This window comes from Pinus tabuliformis, chromosome Q (assembly GCF_031772625.1).
Source record: "Pinus tabuliformis cultivar Carrire ecotype Pingquan chromosome Q, CPIR1, whole genome shotgun sequence".
Taxonomy (NCBI): Eukaryota; Viridiplantae; Streptophyta; class Pinopsida; order Pinales; family Pinaceae; genus Pinus; species Pinus tabuliformis.
The window spans coordinates 878,917,028-878,933,101 of record NC_142296.1 but is presented as its reverse complement, the minus strand read 5'-3'; the positions used below and the strand labels follow the sequence as shown (position 1 = coordinate 878,933,101).

General features: G+C 38.8%; 1 protein-coding gene across 2 annotated transcripts in view; it reads right to left on the bottom strand.

Annotated features, from left to right (window-relative positions):
• Positions 1–16,074, bottom strand: part of LOC149222303 (putative histone-arginine methyltransferase CARM1) — a 381,165-nt gene that overhangs the window by 336,559 nt on the left and 28,532 nt on the right. For both annotated transcript variants that reach the window (XM_089385353.1, XM_089385354.1), the window contains exon 2: positions 4,390–4,458. In XM_089385353.1, the coding sequence (XP_089241479.1) occupies positions 4,390–4,458 (69 nt within the window). The remainder of the gene's footprint in view (positions 1–4,389; positions 4,459–16,074) is intronic.

The following is a 16,074-nucleotide window of genomic DNA, read 5'->3' as shown; positions in this document are numbered from 1 at the left end:
TATGTGGACGACCTCTTCCTGACAGGTGATGACCCTCTCATTCATCAATGTAAGAGGGAGCTTGCTGCTGAGTTCGAGATGAAAGACCTAGGACTGATGCACTATTTCCTAGGCCTGGAGGTCTGGCAGAGACCTGGAGAGATTTTCCTTTCTCAAGGAAAGTATATTGTGAAGCTTCTGGAAAGATTTGGGATGGTGGACTGTAAGTCCGTGTCGACACCAATGGAACTCAACTTTAAGAAGTTGAGTGGCAGCGCTGCAGGGCCTATCTTGGCCAATCCTACTGAGTATCGTCAACTCATAGGAGCTTTGATGTTCTTAGTGAACACCCGTCCGGACATATGTTTTGCAGTGAATACTTTGAGTCAACAGATGGTTGAGCCTCATCATTTTCACTGGGTTGGTGCCAAGAATCTTTTGAGATATCTTCGGGGCACGATAAACCATGGGCTGAGATACACTGCCGGGAGTGTGATACTCCGGGGATATACTAATGCCGATTGGGCTGGCAGTGTGGTGGATCGTAAGAGCACATCTGGATGCTGTTTCAATCTTGGTTCTACTTCGATCTCATGGATGAGCAGGAAGCAGAAGTCGGTGGCTTTGAGCACCGCGGAGGCCGAATACATTGCTGCTAGTATGGCCTGTTGTGAAGCAGTTTGGTTGAGGAAGCTCTTTAGTGAGCTGTTCCAACATGTGCTAGATACCACTGTAATACTCTGTGATAATCAGAGTGGGATTCGTATGACTGAGAATCCTGTGTTCCACGACCGATCTAAGCATATTGATATCAGGTACCACTTTATCCGGGATATGGTACAGCGAGGCGCCGTAAGGCTCGATCATATAGGAACTGATGAGCAGGTCGCGGATATTCTCACTAAGCCCCTGGGGAAGGTCAAGTTCCTAACCTTCCGTGAGAGTCTTGGTGTCGTGGAAAGACCCTATGATGTGGGTCTTGTTGGACAATGAGCTCTGGGAGCTCTGGGGGGCTTTGGGGATAGCTTCTCGGAGCTATAAGCACTCATAATGCTTCTGCCCCACCCTTGTGATTATTGAGCTGGTTCGCCACTCATTTAATCTGTGCCCCGTATGCATCCTACCCATTGAGTTCAGGGCTCATGGGAAGTACCTCTCATTTGGCCAATGAGGTGTAGAAAAGCTAGAGACTATTAGCAAAGACTGATGGACGCATCAGAGATTGCCGTACTCTCTATCTAGGATGGCATGGTCCAACCACTTGATCTGGGATCAAGATTTGTGAGGTCTGGGACCTCTGGACTGATTATGTCAGTCGGGGAATGATGTCTTTGTGACTGACCCACTTCTGTTCTGAAATAAAGAAGCCAGCAAAGCAAGTTTCGGCGGGATGACTCACGATGTTAATTGCACTAATAGATGGAGTTCTCCCTAGTTGAGAGGGAGTGTTAAATTTGGACAACTAGGTCCAAACTCCATGTTCTGATGCTCAGATTAAGAGGCTAATATTTTTGTTGGATTCCTCTTTCTGAGAGGTGTAAAATCCATATAAAAATAGTCTTAATCCGATGAGCAGAACTTATATTTTGAATTTATTATTCTTAATAAATTATATGTGCAAAGGTCAGCCAGTTTTGTAATGTAGGCTCACATGCCCAACAGATGTGTCACACACCCTCATTGATGGATATATATATACAAGAAAAGTTGGAGAGAATTAGATCACAAAAACAACTCACATCTTCCTCTCTCATCCTAAAAAGTACGAGCTACCTGGAGGACGAATTTCAGCCACACGTGGGAAGGACGAAGAGGATTTTTCTGCTGCTAGGGTTTCTGCTGCTAGGGTTTCGCAGAAGTTTGACCAGCGTTGACTTTGGTCAACGCTTGGTCCAAACAAGCTGAAAACTTGTGGGAGGTTCGATTTTTGAAGGCCATACTACCTGGCACAAAAATCGAGGTCAAAGGGTTGACCTTTTTGCTGCTGCGTTGACTTTTAGCTTGCTGCCCCTGCGTTGACTTTTGTAGAACTGACTTGGGTTGACTCATCTACTGGTTGGAGGGTTGTTGTGACACATGCTGGGCTGGCTGACCAAAGGAGACTTTGCTGGTTGAAGCATCCTGTTGACCGCCGAAACAAACACATACATTTTTCTTGTTTCTGATTTGTCTTCTGTAAGATCTGCTTATATGTTCTATCTGCATTTTGCTTATCTACTTGTATGATTGTTGTGAGAAAAGTGAAATTGCTCTTAGCATAGAACATCTACAAAACTTTACAGGATAGTTACAAGAGAATTATTAAAAATATATATATATATAAATTGCAAGAAATATATACTTCAAAGAAGTCAAGTACAAATAGAAAATCAATTCCATAAATAAGTCAACATTTGGACTACATGTTCGTTTTTTAAAACAGAAATTGGGTATTGGTGGATTCATAAAAATTGTGAAATATGTCGTCCAACATGTGGGAAATTATTTAGTATGACAAACGTTAAAGTAATAGATGTGAATGAAAAGATTAGAGGAAGAACTTGAACAACTATAAAAAAAAAAACATTAAGGTCTTGAACATATGTTATACAATGTGTCAAAAGAAAAAGACGAGGAAATTTTGCGTCTAAGGGACCATAGTCCATAATTACTTGCAAAGGTGAAGAAGTCCAAAGATGCAAAGAATAAATTAGAAGAAGAAAAGGAATGTCTCAAAAAGAAATTCAACAAGAATCTATCAGAAAAGGAAGAAAAAAATTTGTGCTTAAAAACCCTTAAACAAAAGTTAATATTACAAATCAAAGATTTAAAAAATGAAAAGCTTGAACATCAAAACACTGAGAATAAGGTTGATGAATTAAAAATTGGAGAACTCTTGCATATCAAAAATCATCATCAAAAGTTAAGAAACTTAAAAATGATAAGAAATCATTGAAGAACTTATCACAAAAGAAGCATCAAAATCTTCACACATAACAGTTCAAGTTGAAGAAAAATGAACGAATACCAATCCAGTCAATATCACAACGCAAGAAGATAACATCCTAGATAAAGTAAAAACATATTTAAATGTTGCAGTGCAAATGACGGAAATGTTTAGTGAATATCCTACATTTAACCAAGCGACTTCAATACATGAAGGAAATCAGATACTTCGAGTAAATCAAAAAATCGTCACAAATAAGATAAGGGAAAATCAAATCACAAGAATTCCTTATCGACACCCAAATCATAAAAGAAGACATCTCCGTCAATCTGCAAATCTATATCATTCATACCAGAGATAAGTGACTTGTGCTCCAAGGAATATCGATATCACCAAAATTCAATCTTATGATAAAAATTCATCTGAAGTATCCAGTGACCGCAAAATTTCACAGAATATTGATTTAGGATCGTTAAATCCCTTCTTAGTTCGACAATTTTGTCTATCACTCAAATGATCCTATCATCTTGTATCAACAAAGATGACAACTCCAAGAATTCGTAAAATATGGGAACAAATTACAAGACAAGAAATAGATGATATGTCTGTCAACAATAAGCTTTGAGAACAAAGCTTTTTGAAGAGGAAGGCAATGTTATGAATATAATTTATATAAAAATAAAATAAATATAAATAAATAATCATAATAACAGATTAGTTAATGAAAAGGCATGTCCCTAAGGACATGACCATTCATGAAAGGGAACTTGCCTAGGTATATAAGCGGGCCCTCATTTGTAACAATTGCGTCATCTCATATATTTTGTGTTTTATTATATAAATATATTTATCCTGTCATGGATATTTATATATTTCAGATATTCTGATTATTCTACTGTGTTTATGAACTTTGTTCATAACTGTGGCATTATCTCGAGAAAGATAGTCCTAACATTAATGAGCTCCATCCATGGTGAGTGAGAGATGATGGTTATAATTTATAGCCTTGACAAGTATATATTAAGTATAATTGCAGTAAACAAGTATTGATGTTGCCCCTTCTAATACTTGCACCCATAATGTATTAGGGTGTACACCAATTTCTAAAAAGGAGCTTCTCCTTTGTCATTGTTAGAACACTGATATTTACCAACAAAGTGAATTCCAACGCGATTGTTAAAAGACAATATTTTTGTATAATGCAATTTTCCTCCAAAGCTAGGATACCACAACATTTATTCAACACCCACTCTACTACAAAGGAAAAACATAAACATTTCTCATATTCATTTCTGTTTGGCATAAAATATACAGGTATACCAAGGAACAGTTTTACAGAGATCATAGCTCCTAAGAAATTTCAATATCAATGACCCAAAATGCATAAGAAATGAAGAGAAGATGTACCAATAGAATTAAATATAAACATGCTTAAGGACAAAAAAAACAAACATCATGTTGGTATTGTAGTTAAGTTAACTTACCTCTGCTCCATAGGTTGATGAATTATCATTTGCTACCCACATTGACAAAGTGGGCCCCATTCTAAAAAGCTGAAATGAGATGGTGAAAGACGTAAGCATTTACGACATGAAAAACATTTGGAAAGTTGAATAAGACAACATTTTCAAATGTAATTTAGCCACGACCATTTGTGCTAGAGATGAAACATAAATAAGAAAAACAAAAGACCTGCAAAACCTAAATTTGTAATGGAGAAGACTTTAAAAAATGGATCTAACAAATCCTTTCAATGGCTTGGACAAAAAGCATTGCAGTTTCAAAGTTAGAAACTATAACAAGGACCATTAAATTACACAATATCATGTCAATTTGGCAAATTGCAGAACACATGAAATACCAAGAAATTAAACTAGCAGTAACCTGAACCAACAACCTGAAAGATATCATGCATATGTAAGGAATGTTAGGTGAAGAAGAAATACCAAAAATAGAATAGTTGGTTATTTTAGACAATATTACCTATATCATCACTCATAAGTATATATATATATATATATGTTGGCTCTATTTTGGATGTCCCAACTACTCCCAAGACAATCATCAAGCCCAATATCATTTAACAATCTACAATTTGTACCCCCAGGGGGCAGACAATCATCAAGCCCAAAATCATATAACAATCTACAATTTGTACCCCCAGGGGGCAGTTCAATTGGCAATGGTCGGGTTATGAAGTATTATGTGAAATATGTGATCCAAGGTTCAACCCCCCCCACCCCCGATTTAGCCCATGAACCATGTTGCACGTGAGGTTTCATCTGCTTGGAATCAACCCCTTGTCACACAAGTACAAGCCCTCCCAATTGCCAATTCCTCTAGTAACCCAAAAAAAAAATCTACAATTTGTAGTTTGGAAATACAAAGCAATTCAAGTAGGCAACAAAGTAGTTTTGCAAATACTATTGTTAACAAGGATTCTGATGATTCAACTGTAACACATCACCCATTGCTGGAAAAACATGAGTAAACAATTTTTCTTTGATGATAACATGAGTAAACAATTTCCTTTGATGATGAGTGATGTGTCACCCAAAATACTGGATTATGTAATTATAAAGCCGTTACTAACAATATCAGAAATTCTGGAACCTTGCATTCTCTTATTAATACTAGTCAAGGAATGATCCCTCATCCGGGCTCAACATGCGGAACAAAAAGGCATGATCCATCAGCCTTAGCCATATGGTTTTACAAGGCTCATTCCGTATTGCCCAAAATAGCTACAAGGCGTGAGCTATACAAGTAAACAATACAAAAATGTTTTGAGCATGAAGGTGAACAGAATAACTTAAGCATGCAATAACAGAGATCATAGTACCACTGTAAATTATATCTTTCCTTTGGTTGGTTTTGCCTAATAGAATTTTAACATGCGGTGATTTTGCAGGTTGGATCCTGGTAGGGACCAAATATTTGTTTGTTGTGTAGAGCTAATGGTGAGTGTCATTATCATATTTTCTTAGAGTGCTGTTTTGCAAAAAAAATACCTGAGGAAGTCATTTCCTTGATAGTGGATAAAGGTAACTGGGGAGGAGACAGTGGAATCTGCAATAGATAATTGGAAGAAAAAAACGAGGTGATTGATCATATTGTTTTGCCAGATGGTATGAGTTGTGTATATGCCTATCTACGAATAGTGCTATTTTCGAAGATGAAGATCAATCTCCTATTCAGATCTTTCATAGGGTAAAATTTCTATATGAGGAACTAGCAAAAGTAAGGATGAAGGGAAGAATGAGAGTTAAAGAATTGAAAATTTATACATCCTTCCCACAGAGATTCTTCAAAGGGGTTTCTAGGGCTAATCCTGGACCCTGCAGAGTAGGTGGAGTTTTGTATTTATCTGAGGAGCCTAAGATTAGTTTCTTGTGGTTAACGAGTAGGTTCAAGCCATTGGGGCAAAGTAAGTGCTAAAGCAGCAGTGGACTCACAGGTTGGAGAATTGATGATGACCAAGAAAGTGCGGGAAGTGACCTCAAACCTTCCCCCAATTTGAGTTTTTCTCAAGTTTTTATTGGTTTTATGACCATTCCTGGGTTGGGACAGTTGTATTTGGAGTCTTTTTCATACTTCAGAATATGGACAAATTTTGTTTTATTTATTGTTGATGTAATTTTGATGATCAAAATATATATATGCCTCTCAATGACATATATAGGTTGTCTAGTCCTTCCTCACATGGAAACCATGCATAAGGATAAACTCATTAATGTCCAACAAATTACCACTAAAGTAGGTTAATGTGGCTGCCAAATAGATTGATGTCAATACAAAGTGCATATCTAAGCTAAAGCTTGACAACCAACCTCCAAAAGCGAAAAGCATAATCTAGAAGAAGGATGTATAATGAGCATGGATCCAAAAATCTGTAGTGCAAATAATGGCAATGTATCAAGATCTGCTAGAGCTAGATCACCTAACATCCAAAGCCGAGTGGAGTAACATTTAGGATAGAAGACTGTCCAAAAATGGCCTAGGGTATAATCTAGGCTGTGTACTGCACTACTGCCTAGAAGAGGCTGACCACTGCTGGGGGCTGGTTATCACAAACTGCTTCTTTCAATGAAATAAAATGTGATATGATATCTTTTCTTTGGAAAAAAAACTCAAGCATGCAATGATTATATACATTAAATTTTAATTATTGCATATATCTAAGTTGCCCAATACTTGGAAATGGGTGCAAATTTCGCATGTAGAAACGCTGCAAAACCAAGGAGGATGTTGCATGGTTGGAGATGGCGATTCATAGCGGGGGGAGTACATTGCCAAGGGTGCCAGAACACACTCCAAACTGCAATGGATTAAGGGGATCAGGACTCCCAATTTTACTTTGACTATTTGAAAAGAAAGGTGGTGCCAAACAAGGTTCCTAGTTTGCACCAAGCAGATGAATCTCCGATAAAGGATACAACATAGTGTCTTAAACTCAATAAAAGCAACATCTTTATCTTAACATTTTCCATACAGGACATTTGCTTGTCATATTTAGGTCTTCTTAGATTATTATGCTTATGTTCTCTTCATCAAATAAATGCCAAAACAATAAAAGATCACATGAACACACGATATTGGCTCCAAGCTAGGGCAAAACCCCTCCAAGGGGAAAGACCCAAATGAACTTTCTCTTTCATAGAATAAATTCAAACAGGGCTCCCAAGACCCACAATTAAGACCCTCAGCTTTCTCCAACACACAATATGACCATCCAGATAACCTAAGAGATCTTCAAGAGCAGCAACATAAGAAATTTACAACAGAAATGGGTTTCTTAGTCATCTCGGACCTGAGGTGACCCTAGGTCCCTTACATGACAAATATTTCCACCTTCGCATGCCCTTGACTCTCTTCTTGCAAACCTTCAAACTATCTCCAAACTGCAAACCAAATGCTAAAGAAATGTGAGCTTCTTCTCTTGCAAAGGAGGTAGAATCCATGCCTTTATATAGCCTTTTCATGTGGCTTTTCAAGACTACCCAAGGCTGACTTTTAATTAGCAGCCGACCTTTAACTCGCAGCCGGCTTGATCTTGTGGAGTATCTAGATACTTCTTAAATACAAAATAATTTTTCTCTTCTTTGATACATGTGCCCATAAGGGTCCTTTAACAAAGTAACAATGACCTTTGACTCATGACAAACCCCATAAGCATACAATGGATGCTTTTGACCTATGCATGAAAACCATGCTTGATAAATAATTTTCTTTTACAAATTTCTTTCTTCTTTTGATCAATACATAGAGATCACATCATTACATGAGTCAAATGATAATTATGAAGACCAAAACTAGTTACATTCTCCAACACTCCCTCTTAACTAGGGAGGTATTCATAATTGACCAACCGGTACAAGGACAATACTCCCTTTGAAAAGTTCTCATAAGAAGAGTTGGATTGATAAGCCATCTTGTAAGAATCAACATTATGATCAACTAGCATTGTCTCTAAGGCCTAACTAGACAAGCTCTACTTCATTCAAGAGCATTATGTTGGGAGGCTTTATGTGTGATACCGCACTACCTCTACAAGGCACATATCCCATCCAGATGTCCACAAGGTATGTCCTTTTAGGACTATTCTTATCTTGGATTCCTGGCCCTAAATCCTCAAAGAATATCGATCCTCTTCGCCCACTCTTATCTTGGATACCTGTCATATCCTCAAAGAGTGTCGGTCCACGAGACTACTTCCTATCTTGGATTCTCAATCCTCAAGGAGTACCAGTCTTAGATGCTTATCCAATCCTCCGGACACCATTCTTTCCTTATGGCCTTCACTAAGACTTACGGTTGTTAGTCCTGGTCTAGTGCATGACACATAAGGATAAGAACTATCCACCATCACTCCCTATCGGGGAGGATATACTGCGCCTATTCAAGGACACTTATTTTTACTTCCTCTCAAATGTAGAGGAGATTCTAGACTTCCACAAGTTTTCTTACTTGTCTTTCATTCAGCTATCAGTTCCTCAAAGCTTGCATGGCTCCCTCTTTCCTCCGCATCTCATTATACCGAGCATGCTTCCTTTCTTGGTATCACAAGTCACAAAGCCATCTTCTCACGACAAGTTCCAGGTCATCCATTTTGCACATCACTTTCATCTTGTCTTCATTCATGAAGGCATTTTGTCGAGCCTTCCCAGACTTCAAGTTGATCATAGTTTCCTTGAAAGTGATATTCTTTCGTAGTATCAAACTTTGACCTTCAAGTTATCTTTTCGCATTGCTACATTCTGTTGAAAAATGTAACTAGGTTTGATCTTCATTTAATGTATTTGAGTCATCATGAAATGTACTTGTCAAAAGAATAAGGAAAATAATTTTTTTATTGTAACAATGACTTATTAAAGCATGGGTTTCATGCTTGGGTCATCATTATATTAGTCAAAGTCCCCATTGTGGACTCCTAGGATTAATATTGAGTTTATAGAGTCATTATATATTCAAAGAGACCCTTCTTGGGCTTTTGAATCATGTAAAAAGGTTTAGTATTGAGTCAAATATGATTTATGTATCCTCCACATCAAGTCGGCCTAAGGACATCAATTCAACCTTCCTTGAAGCCTATAAATAGAAGCAAGTAAAATTCATTTGGAGCATCTCATCTCAAGCAAGTTCGATATCTCTAAGGAAGCCAGAGAAGTGCGAAGTGGGTCTAAGGAAACCAAACGAAGTGCGAGTTAGGTGGAGTCCAAGGAGAAGAAGAAAAACAAAATTTTGGTACCTCTCTCTTTGTTTCGTGCCCCGGTTTGGGAGATCGAAGTCTTCCAAGTTTCGCTAATCCTGGAAGCTGCCTGATGCCGGAAGCTGCTACACAGTCGAAGTTGCTCGAAGAGAGGTCGAAGATCAGGGAGGTTGACTTGGTGTGGAGAGAAGGTTTGGTCTTTGTCTAGGGTGAAGAGTCTCAAAGAATACTATTGAAAGGAAGAAAATTTTGACTGGGTTTTCCCCTCGAGGGGGGTTTTACCTTGGCATAGTGCCTGTTAGGATATTCCGACACATAGGATATAGTTAAGTTCAACTTGGTCTAGTATAGAGTTAGGTATAGAGTTAGGTAAAGTGTCTTTCTTTACCGTTGTACATTTTGTAACTTACAATCCGACGATCACAATATGTAGTGATCCGACGGTTCACTCTCACCTCGGTATTACCGACACTTGATCCGTGGCTTGACACCCGATTGGTCCATGAGTTCTATTTAAAGCGCATGGAGGGTCATTGTTCGGGTAATCCGTGCATGAGAGAAGCTTATGTAAATTTTTATTCTTTGATTAATAAATTGCCTGTAGTACCCACGTTGGGACAGGCCGTGGACTGTTTCCCTCCTTGCACTTTGAGGGTTTTAACCACGTCAAAAATACTGGTGTATTGATTTGAGATCTGGTTGTGAGCGGTGTCCTTTTGGTGTTCTTTCTGAGGAACTTACCCTGTAAATTCCTACATGGTATCAGAGCTATTTGAGGGCCGCGTCCGTTGGTGATCCAAATCTGAAGCCGGTAGAACTGCCTGCGGCTGTCGTTTCCTAGATCTGCTGTTTCTGACTGCTTTCGGGCCGAGAGGACTGCTCTGTTGCGTTCGGAGCATCTGTTCCAGTGAGGAACCCCTTTCGTTTCACGCGAAAAGGTTTCCGGTAGCCCTAGCTGCGTCATTTTTCAGATCGGGAGGTATACAGTGTTTTTGCAGTTTACTGTTATTTTCTCTCTGCTTATTTCGGTTTCGGTTTATTTAGCCTTTTTTTTAACCGGATCTATACCTTTCATTTCTGCGTATGCTCTTTGCCCTGCGACTCTATGCGATCTGGGCAAATCAGAAACAGAAAGGAAGAATTTTTCTCATGCGTATGCTCTTTTCCCTGCACCTTAGTGTGATCTCGGAAAATCAGAAACATTGAGAAAAATATTTAGTTTTTCAGCTAAAGCTAACTTTGAGATTTTTTTTAAAAAAAAATATCTAGTTTTTTGGCTAAAGCTAACTTCGAGCCGCAAGGTTCGTTTTTCTTTGCATATTCGTGTTGGGTTTTGTGTTTTGTAGGAAAAAAGAGCTTTCTCAAGGCAAGCACGCAAACCAAGGCCCCCCCCTCTCTCTCTCTCTCTCTCAAATTTTTTGTATAGATCAATTGGTTCAAAGCTATTTTAAGAGAGTAGAGGTCTTGGGTTCAAGTCTCCATTTTGTGGGGGCGAATTTTTTCATTCCCGCACATTCGCGCCTTTGCCGGCAACTTCAACAATTTTTTTTCAAAAAGCCATAACTTCTTCATCCGGAAGCCTTTTTCAGAGCCGTTTTTTTTAAAACCGCCTATTTTTTCGAGATCTATCCATTGGAACACTTACTTTCAGCATCTTCAGCTTCAGTTTTTTCTAAAAAATGGAAAGTCCATGCCAAGTCATTCTTGACAGCACTAACTACTTCCAATGGGTAGCCTACATGGAAGATTTACTTAGAAGTAAAGGTCTCTTCAGAATAGCCACAGACCAAGAGAAGAAACCAAAAGATGAAGACAAGGCTGCAAAATGGGAAAATAGACAAGATCAAGCACGTGGTTTGATAGGGATGTCTATTTCTCCTGATCTTAGATTCCATATTGCAGAACTTGAGACTCCTCATGAAGCATTGGAAAAACTCGCTAAAGTTTTTGGGATTAAAAATGAAATTAGAGCCCATCAACTTGAAAATGAGTTACTTACTTTGGATCCTAATAATTTTTCTTGCATTGAAGATTTCTTGTCCAAATTCAAGACCCTTAGATATCTCTTGGAAGGTGTTAAAGTTAAGAAAGAAGATGGTAACCTTATTTATTCCATCCTCACTAAGTTGGGACCAGCCTACTCTGTATTTGTTTCCACCTTCCATTCTACAAGGGAAGCTTTCATTTGTCAAGGACAAGACTACAAGGCCCCTTCCTTTGACTCTTTTTGTGATTCTTTAATAAGAGAACAAGAAAAACTCTTACATCTTGGTCTTCTTAATCTTGGAAACTCTTCCACGAAAGCGTTAGCCGCCCAGCAGCAACCAAATTCAAAGAATCCTAAGAAGTCATATCCTCAAAAGAATGGTCCTAAACCAACTCAGCCTCAAAATGAAAGATCATTTCAGCAAAATGATAAGACCAATAAAAACAAATGGAAGAAGACTGATAGACATTGTAACTTTTGTAATCGAGATGGCCACTTAGAATCTAAATGCTTTAAGAAGATGGAAGCCTTGGAAGCCGCAATGAAGAAACATAACATCCATGTGGAGCATTCTTCTACTTCAACTTCAACTTCATCTTCAGGAATGGCACTTTCTGCATGTCGTTGTCAATCATCTCAGTCTGGTTATGCATTAAATGTATCTTCTTCTTCTCATTCTCATGAGTGGCTCATTGATTCTGGAGCCTCTTATCACATGGCCAAAAACAAAGCCATGTTTTCTTCTTTAAATGATTGTAACACCAAAAATATGTATGTTGGTGATGATAGATCTCTTAATGTTGTAGGGACTGGAACTGTTCATCTAGACAATGGTCAGTTTAATGATGTATTATGTGTTCCAACCTTATCCTGCAACCTTCTATCTGTATATCAGATAACTCATTCAGGTGAAGGTAAAATTGTTGAATTTTCACCTCATGATGTTGTAATCAAGGATCTGAGAGATCCTAAACAGATTCTAGCTATTGGTATTGCTGATGATTCCACAAGGTTGTATAAGTTTCACAACTTTGGGTCATCAAATCTTCCCTCAGTGTTTGTTGCTCATAATGATGAAGTGAGCAAACTTTGGCATGAGCGATTTGGTCACTTAAACTATCGCTCCCTTCAGCATCTATGTAAAGAAAATATGGTGACAGGTTTTCCTATGGTATCTTGCAGAGATGGTGTTTGTTCCGGATGTGTGCTCGGAAAACATCATCGAGACAGTTTTGAAAAACGTGCCTCTTGGCACGCCTCAGCCCCTTTACAGCTTGTGCACAGTGATTTATGTGGTCCACTTCCTGTTGCTTCATTCTCTGGCTGCAAGTATTTCTTAACTTTCATTGATGATTTCTCCAGACGCACTTGGGTATACTTCTTAAAACTCAAAAGCGAAGTATTTAACACTTTTTTGGCCTTCAAAGCCTTTGTTGAAAAACAATCTGGACATCAAATTCTTAAGCTAAGAACTGATAATGGTGGAGAATATGTTAAAAACACATTCATCAACTTTTGCACCGAAAATGGAATTCAAATGCAACATACTGTTCCATACACTCCACAACAAAATGGTGTAGCTGAAAGAAAAAATCGCACCTTAAAGGAAATGGCTAATTGTATGCTGCAATCTAAAGGACTCAGTCTTAGTTTTTGGGCCGAAGCAATTAATTGTGCAAATTATATAATCAATCGCACTCCTACTAAGGTTCTACAGTATATCACTCCAGAAGAAGCTTGGAGTTCCATTAAACCAGATGTAAGTCACTTTCGTGTTTTTGGAAGTGAAGCATGGGCCCATATTCCAGATGAAAAGCATAAAGCTTTAGAACCTAAGAGTGAGAAATGTACTTTTGTTGGATATTCTGAAGATGTAAAAGGTTATAGACTTATTCCATTTAAGTCCAAAAATGTTATCATTAGAAGAGATGTAAAATTTGATGAAAATAAATCGGCCTGCGAGCCTAGTCCGGCGGATGTGCCACCTCTTCCTATCTCTTCTACTTTTGAAAACATTTCTTCTTCAGATGATGAAAGTGAGGATGATAATCCTCCCCCACCTTCTCAGGATCCTCAACTTCCAAGATGGGTCCGTGCTACTCGGGATGCAGCAGGTGATCTTGCCGGTGATCCTACAAATCAGCGACGTACACGTTCTCAGTTTGAAAGAGCCTCTTCTTTACTGGCTCAAGCTCCAGTAAATCATGATCCTGACACTTTTGCAGAAGCTTCAGGCCATCCACATTGGGAAGCAGCTATGAATGAAGAATATCATTCATTGATGACAAATGATACATGGGATCTTGTTCCTCTACCAAAGGGACGCAAACTTGTTAGATGTAAATGGGTTTACAGAACCAAGTATGGACCAGATGGGAAAGTTGATAAACATAAAGCTCGTCTTGTTGCTAAGGGTTTTTCACAGGTTGAAGGCATTGACTACACTGAAACCTTCTCCCCTGTTGCCAAAATGAACTCTATCCGTCTTGTTCTTTCCCTTGCTGCCTCTTTAAAATGGGAAGTCCATCAGATGGATGTTAAATCTGCCTTCTTGCATGGGGACTTGCAGGAAGAAATCTATATGGAACAACCCATTGGCTTCATACAAACAGACTCCAGCCTTGTTTGTCGACTTAAGAAATCCCTTTATGGTCTCAAGCAAGCTCCTCGGGCTTGGTATGCCAAAATGAATAGCTTTCTTTTAGAATCTGGCTTTTCTAGGTGTTATTCTGACAATACTGTCTACACCAAGAAAGTGGGCAACTCTCTTATCATCCTTGTTCTTTATGTTGATGATCTTATTCTTACTGGTAGTGATCCCAACCTTATAAACCATGTGAAGTCCAGCCTTAAAAAGAAATTTGAAATGACAGACTTAGGACACTTACACTATTTTCTCGGTCTTCAAGTCTTGCAATCCAAGGAGGGTATTTTCCTTTCCCAGTCCAAGTATGCTTGTGATATTCTTCGTCATTTTCACATGGAAGACTGTAAGCCAGCCCCTTCTCCCTTTCAGTCTGGAGTCAAACTTTCAGTCTCTTGTAATTCTCCTGAAGTTGATGCTACCTTATACCGTCAACTTGTAGAAAAACTCTTGTATTTAACCCATACTCGTCCTGACCTCTCCTTTGTTGTTGGCCTTGTTGCTCGTTTTATGCAAAACCCCCGTGAAAGTCATTGGAAAGCAGCTAAAAGAATACTTCGTTATGTTCGAGGTACAGTACAGTTTGGGATTCATTACAGTGCCAAAGCAGCTCCTCTATTAGTTGGTTTCACTGATTCTAATTGGGCTGGTGACCCTGATGATCGGAAGTCTACTGCCGGTTATGTCTTCACTCTTGGTTCAGGACCTATTACATGGGCTTGTAAGAAACAGGCTGCCATTTCTCTTTCGTCAGCAGAAGCAGAGTATCGTGGTGTCGTGGAAGCTAGTAAGGAAGCCTTGTGGCTTCGTCAGATCCTATCAGAGTTTGGCTTTGAGCAGTAGCATCCAACCACACTTTGGTGTGATAATCAAAGTGCCATTCAGCTATGCAAAGATCCAGTCCAGCATCAGCGCAGCAAACACATTGAACTACACATGCACTTCATCAGAAAGCACATTCATGACCATGTTCTTGAAGTGCAATATTGTTCAACAGATGATCAGGTTGCAGACATCTTCACAAAGGCTCTCACAGAGGCGAAGTTCACTAAACTTCGATATATGCTTGGAGTTCAGGAAGTTGTCACTAAGGGGGGATAGGCTCTAGTGCCTCCTTCCTTCTCCTATTGTGTCATATTTGTAAATCCTTCAATCCTATCCCAAGTTGTTCTTAAGGGGGGATGTTAGAATATTCCGACACATAGGATATAGTTAAGTTCAACTTGGTCTAGTATAGAGTTAGGTAAAGTGTCTTTCTTTACCGTTGTACATTTTGTAACTTACAATCCGACGGTCACAATATGTAGTGATCCGACGGTTCACTCTCACCTCGGTATTACCGACACTTGATCCGTGGCTTGACACCCGATTGGTCCATGAGTTCTATTTAAAGCGCATGGAGGGTCATTGTTCGGGTAATCCGTGCATGAGAGAAGCTTATGTAAATTTTCATTCTTTGATTAATAAATTCCCTGTAATACCCACGTTGGGACAGGCCGTGGACTGTTTCCCTCCTTGCACTTTGAGGGTTTTAACCACGTCAAAAATACTGGTGTATTGATTTGAGATCTGGTTGTGAGCGGTGTCCTTTTGGTGTTCTTTCTGAGGAACTTACCCTGTAAATTCCTACAGTGCCTACATCTTGTGTCTCTTGTTTTGTGATATTCGTACAAACATAATATGGTAATTTCTTGATGAAAGATAAGAAAATAAAGAAGTAAAATAAGCCAACAATACTCACAAGTAACTATCAAGAAAGGAGAATCAAACCCTAATCTATTTACATTGATTTTCCAACATGGTATCAAACCTAGGGTCAGGAAAAGTTG